Source organism: Lipophrys pholis (assembly GCF_963383615.2).
Source record: "Lipophrys pholis genome assembly, chromosome: 12".
Classification (NCBI taxonomy): domain Eukaryota; kingdom Metazoa; phylum Chordata; class Actinopteri; order Blenniiformes; family Blenniidae; genus Lipophrys; species Lipophrys pholis.
The window spans coordinates 10,962,540-10,972,520 of NC_137641.1; the positions used below are offsets into that span (position 1 = coordinate 10,962,540).

General features: G+C 44.0%; 2 protein-coding genes across 2 annotated transcripts in view; one reads left to right on the plus strand and one right to left on the minus strand.

The window, feature by feature from the left end:
• Positions 1-2,673: 2,673 nt before the first annotated feature.
• tmem203 (transmembrane protein 203) lies at positions 2,674-4,893 on the minus strand. Its single transcript, XM_080476515.1, has 2 exons — positions 4,762-4,893; positions 2,674-4,352 (listed from the first exon to the last, which is right to left on the minus strand). Exon 2 carries the CDS (start codon positions 4,102-4,104, stop codon positions 3,688-3,690), a length of 417 nt encoding a protein of 138 aa, XP_080332641.1. The 5' UTR covers positions 4,105-4,352; positions 4,762-4,893; the 3' UTR covers positions 2,674-3,687.
• Positions 4,894-5,144: 251 nt separating this feature from the next.
• Positions 5,145-9,981, plus strand: part of alad (aminolevulinate dehydratase) — a 6,150-nt gene continuing 1,313 nt past the window's right edge. Inside the window, 12 exon segments of the mRNA XM_080476514.1 lie at positions 5,145-5,215; positions 6,206-6,331; positions 6,438-6,488; positions 7,242-7,338; positions 7,471-7,606; positions 7,689-7,772; positions 7,942-7,977; positions 7,980-8,029; positions 9,077-9,132; positions 9,208-9,382; positions 9,464-9,466; positions 9,468-9,594. Of these exon segments, the coding sequence (XP_080332640.1) occupies positions 6,213-6,331; positions 6,438-6,488; positions 7,242-7,338; positions 7,471-7,606; positions 7,689-7,772; positions 7,942-7,977; positions 7,980-8,029; positions 9,077-9,132; positions 9,208-9,382; positions 9,464-9,466; positions 9,468-9,594 (934 nt within the window). The 5' untranslated portion in view covers positions 5,145-5,215; positions 6,206-6,212.

Below are 9,981 nucleotides of genomic sequence, written 5' to 3' on the forward strand. Positions count from 1 at the left end.
TCCGATATGGAGGCTGATCACTTGCTGGTGATGCCACCTGTCGATAATCCGGGTGCAGTAAACGCATGAGAAGATGCACATGAATCAGCACTTAGCCGGCTATTCTTGGCTACTACAAGAGATTACTGCGCCTCGTCAAATATTTATCATGGAGCCATAATTAAGAAGAGCCCAGGTGAAGGAGCGAGAAGAAGCACATGTGATTTAAAGGTTTGATCCAAAAATTTTACATGTTATATTTGCTAGCAGCTGATATTGATTTTTTTATTTACTTTTTTTGACATGTTTTTATTTGCTCACCGATTCCCTTTAATTTCTTCTTCATTCTTCTCTAATCTTCCAGCCCTTTTCAAAAGAAGGAAAAATTCATTCGAAAATAAAATCACTAATCAAACCAAGAATTTCCTTGAATAACTTGTATTTAATAAATAAATAAAAATATGCTGATGTGAATCTCTTGCATACAGCCACACAGGATAAACTCTAAAAAGCAGAAGAAAAAAAAAGAAGCATCTATCACTAATAATTTCCCATTTATTTTATTGCTTACCATTACCAACTTTTCCCCTAAAAGATCAAGGTTGAACATGTCATGTCGTTCTCATGCATGGACACATAAACGAAATTAGTTTCTCAGGCCCAGCAGCATACATAGATATAAAGGAATTAAAGAACACAAATGTAGGAATATACAGTAAAAAAGTCCAGCAATATAAGAAAATTCAAGTATGCAAGATAGTACCGCAAATGCAGTGTTGCCAGATCATGTGTAACAAAGAGTGTGGACCCCTGTTCCAATCTCCATCTCCTGAATACTGATTTATCCCGGTCAGGGTTGCAGAGCGCTGGAGCCAATCCAAGCTAAAGGATACACATGGACAGGTCTCCAGTCCATCACAGGACAAACACACACACTCAGATCCTACAGGAGTCACCGATTAACGTCACACATGGTATTGGACTGCGGGAGGAAACCGGAGTACCTGGCGGAAACCCTCCCACACAGGAAAGGCCTGGCCCGTGTTTGAACCTATGACCTTCTCACTGAGAGGCATGAGCAATAGCCACTGTGTCACTGTGCAGCCTTTTCCATTCACTTATTAGCCAAAATATTAAAAATGACCCTCAAGACAGGCTGACGATATTTTATGAGACACCTCGCTCGCACTGCACCCTGAATGCATTTGACTTAACTCCAGACGAAGGTGCAGGGTTCCACTATGTAAACACAATCGGTACAAACACTCATCCATCCCTGTCAGTGGAGCTCATCAACATGCAGATCACCGGGATGAACAGAAAGACAGGAAGCCAGTAAGGTCATCCAGATAACCCTGTGCGAAACAGTGCAAAGGTTCTCTTCTGTATTATTTATATACATAATGTTGAGCTTGCACATTGCACTTGTGTTTTTAACCTGTGTGATGATGGGTTGCACTTTATATTTCACTTACCGGTATTTATTTTTTATTCAGGGTGTTTGTTTTTATTGTTGTATGAGGGGTGTATGCTGCCTGTGCAGCCGACCCCTCCGTCCAAGACACATTTCTCCCAACGTAGACTAATACAGACACCTTGACCTTATTGGAGGGAAGCCAACCACCAGTGCAGTCGCAATGCAGTTTCACAGATCTGCTCTCATTTAAGGAAAGTGTCATTTTATTGTTTTCTTGCACAAATCTAATGTTGACCACCTCGGAACAGGCAAGGCCTCCGGCCTCACTGGGATCTCTGGAGCCTTCTTGAAGTGGTACCAGACCCCAGGTTGGGACACTCTACTTCAGGGGTGTCAAACACATTTCACTACTTATAGTGAGATGTTTATGGAGCCTCTCTGTAGTTTGCATGCTCTCTATGTGTGTGTGTTTTCTCCAGTTTCCCCCTTCAGTCTGAGAAGAGTTGTGAATTTGAATGGGTGTCGTTGTTTCTGCTCATGTCCTGTTGTCTGGGTTCACCTTCAGCTCCCCTACAAAAGAAATATGGATGGATATGACATTATCCAGTGTGATACACCTTTTGAGTCAAGAAACTCTTCTTGGATTATGCTTGAAGTTACAATGACAATTGATTGAGATTTTTAATTTGCAGTTACAATTATTGCTCCCCTTGGAGAAATGATTCCTCTGATTATAACCCTTCCTATTCATGGAGAACCATAACTGCTCATATTGGGAGCAGTGAGTTTCTGCAGGGAGCTGCTGGGTCTCCAACAGGGACATGCAGTGAGAATTTTGAATGAATGAATGAATGAATGGTTTATTTCGGTCACAGTTTCAGTTTCGAAAGTTGAATTTTTGTGTATTCACATCATGGTGCTTTTAAGTTCACACACACGTTTTTTTGTTTTTGTCCTGTTGCCGAAATGGGTATAGGCGGCAGCCAAGGCTTTTGTTTGCCTATCCCTTAAAGATTATGTCCCCCAAAATGTTATGTTGTAGGATTCAAACCAGCAATCTCACTTCTCTACTCTGCACCATCACTGTCCTCAAGAACGGGGATTTTCAAACTAAACTGTCTTTTATAAACAGTGAAGTGAAAAAATAAAATAGTGAAAAAGAACAAACCTGTGTCATGGGTCAAGCTGAGGCTCGTCAGAAGATCCACAAATAAATACAGCAGCGCCTCCTCGTGGCTAGAAAGTGTATAGCAGCTCTTCCACCACAAACTCAGGATAATTATAGATGTTGGACGTTTTATTTACATGTATGTACAGATGACAGTGAAGGTTCCATTGCAAAAACACAAGATAAATAAGATATAATGATTTTTGTTCGATCCCAAAAAATCAAACTAAAAAAAACAACATATACATATTACACAAGATTTTACGAGAGGAATTGACCTTTAAAGGAGGCTTTAAATTACATGCCGTACACAAACTGTGAAAATAAACAGCTATTTTTAATGAAGTTGAGTGCACAAGAGCTGCTGCTTGTGGGAATCACATTCGGCTCCTTCAACACTGTGAGCTGAACCCGTCCAAACCGTTCTCTCCCACCGAGCTGACAAGTTTTGGAGATGTGATGGAGGAGAATGACGACTTTCAGCAAGAAAGGTCAGAAGTCAGACACAAGACAATGAATAGAATTCCATTTTTGATGGAAAAGTCTTCCTCGAGGTGGGGGATCAACAAAGCTGCATAACCACCCGGGAATCTCTAAACCGGGAGCGTTACCACAAACATCACTGCTTACAAATTTCACCATCAACATGTGTGCACATGTGCATCAAAACATAACTCTGGTATAGATTTTCCTCATGGCTTGTTGTTTACCAGTGATTGCACATTGTCCAGGCACTACTGTGTTTCGAGCGAACACCTCTGCCGTTTTCAGACTCTCTGGGATTTTGAGTCTTAAGCTTTCCTTATGAAAAAAAAGGAGATCGAAATAAATGGAGAGAATTACTCCGCAGGAAGTGGACACACAGTGGATTGTCTGCATCTATTTTCAGATACTGCATCGCAACATGTTTTGTTGCGTTGGCTTTAAAGCTGTTAGAAACCATTCCTAGAAATCTACATCCTTGTGTGATGTGGAGCGTGAAAATCTCTGGTGTTTTTTTTTTTGCAGAAATGTGGCCGTGAGCCAAAAGAAAAAGGACACCATCGTTATGCTTTAAATCTCTAACGGCAGATGGAAACTACTCTCTGCGTCGTCGGTGCTTGCGCTATTAATGCGTCGTACTTCAATTAACGCGGCAGGCCCGGATCATCAGCAGCTGCAGCAGGATGAAGAGAGGCGAGACGATGAGGCCGAACCACAGGTCTGTGGCCTTCTCCTGCTCGGCCAGCTTCTGGCACAGCAGCACCTCACACACCAGCTTTAGGCTGAGAACCGTCAGAACCCAGAGGAGCCGCAGCACCGCCAGCCGCTTCTCGTTCTCCTGGTACAGCCGGATGGACACGATAGCCGTGAAGTAGGTGCTGAGGCCATCGGCGGCGAACAGCGGCACGAACACCAGCCACCAGCTCAGCGACGGAGTGAACATGTCGGCTCGCAGGGCCACCAGCATGCTGAAGACCAGCAGCGCCAACAGGTGGAGGAAGAGTTCAAAGGTCGCAAAGCCCAGCCACTGGACCAGCTCCCTCAGGGAGAACAGCATTGTCAGGACAGGGGGGGTCTGGTCTGAGAGAGGGGGACTGAGGTGAGCCCTGGTTAGGATGGGGAGCCCTCCAGGACTGGAGAAAAAAAATCAGGGGTCTTGATTGGCTGAGGACGGCCACCGGGCAGCCCTGGTTTAGGGTTTGAAACCCTCCAGGACTGGAATGAAGAGGAGGGCTCACTGAGGATGTTAGGAGTGGTGATCTACTGCAGAGATGATCCACTGCTGGCTACATCTTCAGATCCAATCTGGGAATGATCACAAACAAGATGAATACAACAGAGTGTCAGAAAGGAACACACACAGATCGACAACTGTACAAACATATAAAAGTTGTCTTATTTTACCATTGTAAAAGCCCATTGGTAATTCAGATGGCAGTTAGTGAGAACAGCCGGTCTACGCACTATTTTCCTACACTTAATGACGTTGTCAGTTGATTGCTTAATATAAATGACACGAGCTGTATTCTGTCTGATATTATAACTGTTTAATGAGAAAATCAGTTTAAAATAAACGAACTGAAATCACGATGATGCATCTAACAGTGTATGCTAAACACAGACAAACAGGCACAATGGAGAGCTTTCTAGTTGAAAACAACACATTCGTGCAAACATGCAAGAAGTATTTAACTGCAAAGACGCGATATTTTACCTTAAATCGGCTGGAAAAGTCTTCTTCTCCATGAAAGAGTCAAAATACAACAGGGCTAACAAGATGTTAGCATCCTAGCTCCAGCTGCTGTCATCTCGCGATGTTTGTCTCCGATACCATCGGAGCCAGACTGAATTCTCGCGAGAAGACATCAACTGGTGTCATGAGTTTCGCTTATCAGCTGTCTTCTCGCGAGAAATCAGTTTTGGTTCCGCGAGTGAGACTTTTCCAGTACTAGACGACAAATTAAGATTTTAAATTAATTCCATAAATTTGTGTGAATACAAATAACGTGTTTTAAAAGGTAATTTTTGTTTTAAATTGAAATATAGTGTTAAAACAGGAGCGTTGAGCCACAATCCAGTCGATAGGTGGCGGTAGTAAGGCGCACTCCTTAAAACCAACGAAGAAGACACAGACCGTGTAGAAGTGTGGAGGAGTTGGAAGGGATCTGGTAAGATTGTCCTTTTTAATACTATTTTCTGATCATACATTGAAACTAAAAGCGTATTTACGAGTTCCACTAGTGGGTTCAACGCTCCATAGATAGCTGGCGTGAGGATGTTTATTTCAGCAAGGTGACATTTAGACTTGTATGAGGTTAAATGAATTTGTGATCTAATCTGACATTTCTTTATCATTTTACTCCAGAAATGTAACAAATCTACCCATATTATTCAAATTCATAATTGTTTAGTGCAGATAATGTTAATGTTTGATAGTCGTTCATACATTCTTCAGTTGGTCACATGAAATACTTTAAAACAACGATAATAGATATGAATCTAAACTTCTTGGAATTCATTCCTATCTACATTCAGTTCAAGAATGTACTGTAATGGAATGTTTTACTTGTGGTCATGTGGCACAATGTTTGATTTTTCAGTAATCTAGACGTGGCTTTTGTCCAACTAATGTTGTTCAATAAAGTTAATCATGGGTTGTCATTTGGATTCTCAATAAAGTTTTAATTTTACCTGCTCTGAGTCATCTTAAAGTGGCACTGTGGAGATTTGGATTCACGCAAGTAAACTCTTTAATAGGAATGGTTATGTTTTAGGCTGTGATGGCACACACCACATGATTCCATTCATTCTCACATTAGTTCTGTCCCATTGAAATACACGACATGAGACTGAACTCGTAAATCTCAAGAAAAGAGTGATCAGCTGTGTCTTTGGCTTGTGTGGGAAACTACAGAGTCACTTATCACGTATGTACAGGCTCAGTTTTTGTTCTGTGAGGGATGAAAAAGGATCAGAGGAAACTTGCAGATTGTTGGTCCTGCAGCATCACGCATGCTTGCTCACTTTTCACGGTGTCTGAGCTGAGTGGGGTGATTGTGACGGCTTTGTTTAGCCTCTGCTCTCAGGGTAAAGACGAAACAGACCTTGACACCCCAGTGCCAGTGTGTTTTTCGGTGCTGATGGTCTTTCTGTTGCAGGGCAAAGATGCAGACACCGGCTGAGTCGATCCTCCACAGTGGGTACTTCCACCCGACGCTCAGATGCTGGCAGACCTGCGCCTCTGATCTGAGGCCGGACAATCTAATCTACCCTATATTCATCACGTGAGTGGAATTTAGACACCATGTCGTCATCAAATTTGCAATGAATGTGTCGGATGACGGTGTACGTCAGTACCTAAAGCTTAAACCATGCGCTGTTTTCTTACAGAGATAGTGCTGATGCAGTGGAGCCCATCGGCAGCCTGCCGGGACAGGCAAGGTAAGTGTCACCCCCCCAAAAAATTACATTTCTATTATATCTATTGTGAATAATGTGATAATATATATATTTTTAAATCACACGACACAGAGCTGTGACTCGCGCTCGGGTGTCGCCTGCAGATAAAAACAGTAGGGTGGAGCTGAAGATAAGGAGAGAATCCGTTACAAAAGGCTTTTTAAAGTGTGACCCCCCCCCCCCCCCCCCCCTCCCCCCCATCACAACAGCATCACTGAGATCTCAGCTTGGGTCTCAGTGTTGTGTTGTCTCCACTACTTATAAAAATTCATTCAAAAATCGATGTTTTCTTTGAAATTTGTACAATTTGCTTGGTGGTTTAGCCAGATTGGACTTGCGGCCCAGTTTTGGCCCGCAGGCCTTATGTTTGACTCCCATGGTTTACAGTCTAGATCCTGGAAACCGTCTATTTCTTTTATTTTGGCTTCACTGTGATGTTTTGGCAAAGCAGAAGTTGTTTCCTGCCACTGTAGGTTTAGAAAATAGTGGGTAAATGAAAAAAATTCTCTCGTAAAATAAAAAGAAGCTGGATACTGCTGATTGAGCAGAATGTGAAGGGAGTTTTATACTGCGAATAATTCACGCCTGCTCCAAATAATTGCAAGAAATAAAAACCGTAACAAAATATCTGGAAGGACACAGAGATGAAACTCTTCCAATGGTCTTCAAGCTAATGTGTATTTGAAGTGAAGAATGTGTGTGTTTCCTCCACTTCTAACTGGACCTGCACTGTAGATACGGGGTGAACAAGGTGGAGGAGATGCTGCGGCCGCTTGTGGACAACGGCCTGAAATGCGTGCTGATATTTGGCGTCCCCGCCAAGATCCAAAAGGTGCATCCAGCTGATGTTTCATGACTGTCTTCATGTCCTCTGCTTGAGTTTTTCCTCCGTACACGGTAGCCTTCTCAACATTGGAACTAGATGCGTTTTGTTTACACTGATCTCCTGTGTGTCGACGGTCAGGATGACCGGGGCTCGGGCGCCGACACGGACGACACACCGGCTGTACTGGCGGTGAAGAAGATCCGGTCACTGTTCCCGGAGCTGCTGGTGGCGTGCGACGTCTGTTTGTGTCCCTACACGTCACACGGACACTGCGGTCAGTGTCCCGGCGCGAAACAACGATCAGAACGATCGCTTACAAGCGGAGTTCTTACCGGTTCCTGTTCTTCTCCCTGCAGGTATCCTGAATGACGACGGCACCCTCGACAACGACGCCAGCTGTCTGCGTTTGGGCGAAGTCGCGCTGGCTTATGCACGAGCTGGTACATCAGCTCCTCTTTTGCTTATGTTGATCACCGTTTACACAATGTTTCAAGTGAAAATCGTTCAGCCTTATCAGCTGACACATGCTGATGGAGATTTACTGATTCTTCCTCTTGTTATTATCTGTATTGTTTTGAATGATTAATAGATTGATGTGACTTTGTGCAGGTTGCCACATCATCGCTCCCTCCGACATGATGGACGGAGAGTCAGAGCCATAAAGAACGCCCTCCTATCTAATGGTCTGGGGAACAAGGTAAAGCTACCGCAACCTGCAACATGTCACCACAATACAGAAGCTGCAACACGCGTGCAACGGTTTGTTACTTTAATGATGGAGTGAAATAGACAGACACGACGACACGTTTTCTAATGTATTGCCAGATGTGGTGCAGCTTTTACATTTGCATCGTTACGATACTTCTTTAAAAGTGAGTTTTCTTGGTTTCCTCTCTCGATTCGTAAACATGCATTTGGGCTTTCCACGTACGACGAGCCACTTTTTCAGGACCTGCTGAGTCGAGGTTCCAGGTGAGCTGAAAATTAGACGTGTACGGAGTGCAGGAGACTGACTGGATATGGAGTAACATCCCCAGAGAAACTTAACTCCTTCACTAAAATCCACCAGCCAACTGCGGCCAGACATAATATGAATGAGAGTGACAAAACTAAGACAGACTGTAAATGATGTTCTGCCAAAATATCAAGAGGAGCATCTATACTGCTATCATGGACATTTGGGTGGAGCAGTAATAGTGTAAAATAAATGTGTAATATGACTTTGTTTATCATGATCTTATTAGTGAGACAATTTGAGAATTCTCTTTTGCCGTTTACATACTCCACTTTGCGGTGGGAAAACTGGCTGTTTTGTTAACTGTTTTTTTTTTTCGCTGGTCCCGAGAGGGCAGAGTCTACTGTTACATAATGACGTCGCATACCTTTTTATTCACCGTCCCGTCACACTCTGTGCAGTGGAAACAAGGCTTATGTTCTGCTGCTAAGTGTCGTAATCTTCTTCTTCTTCTTCTTTTGGGTTTAACGGCATTTAAGTGTCGTAATCTGTCTCAGCCTTTTCTTCCACACAAGACCTCAGAAAGCCTGAATCTCTGTGCTGAGATAACAAGCAAACATATTTCCATGTGTTTTTTGGCTACAGAACATCATATCTCCTATTAAAATCTCTAAGATGTTTGATCATTGCATTCAAAGTTTTAATAAGAACAACTGAGGTCCTGTCAAAAGGAGGTTTCCGCAGCTCCTGTAGCTGTCTGTGTTTTGATGTTTAAATTCTCGTGTTCAGGTCTCAGTGCTGAGCTACAGTGCCAAGTTTGCGTCCTGTTACTACGGCCCCTTCAGGTGAGTGAACGCTGTGAGAGCAGGTCAGCGAAACCTGGACGGAGCTGCAGCCCTCTGCTGTGTTTCCCCCTTCAGGGATGCTGCTCAGTCCAAGCCTGCGTTCGGGGACCGCCGCTGCTACCAGCTTCCTCCCGGAGCCAGAGGACTCGCCCTGCGAGCCGTGGAGCGCGACGTTCGAGAAGGAGCCGACATGCTCATGGTCAAACCGGGCCTGCCCTACCTGGACATCGTGAGGGAGGTGAAAGACAAGGTGAGCAGCTGCAGCTGGCTCTGCCCGACGAACCCGCTGTCTGGAGTAACGTCCTCACTCCTTCCCTCCGCTTGTGTCCAGTTCCCCCACCCACCCTCTCGCTGTGTACAACGTGTCGGGGGAGTTCGCCATGATGTGGCACGGCGCCCAGGCCGGAGCCTTCGACCTGCGGGCGGCTGTGATGGAGGCCATGACCGCCTTCCGCAGGGCAGGTGAGCGTCTGCCATCGGTCCCTCACAGCGAGTTCATACAAAGATTACCATATTGTACCGACCACAGTCTGAACTCATTGTAGGTCAGGGGCCACAAAACGCACAACTTCCTCCTGAGTGGGCCGGACCGGTAAAATAGTGGCATAATAACCTTTAAATCTAAACTTTAAAACTTCTCTTTGGAGAGTATCTATGATGAAAATGTCTAGATTCTCAACGTAAAGCCAATTCTAATGAAAACCTCTGGTGCAAAATACAGTGAAATGTCCAGAAAAGTTCTATAGCTGTTGCATTATGGGTAATTTTACAAACTCACCTTGACAAATTATGTTAAAAAGTTGACACTTTCTTTGCAATTTTATTGTAATCGGCTTCGCTGATGTACGG

Excerpts from the sequence above, each read along its gene's own strand:
- tmem203 (XM_080476515.1), bottom strand. The coding sequence starts at position 4,104 with ATGCTGTTCTCCCTGAGGGAGCTGGTCCAGTGGCTGGGCTTTGCGACC.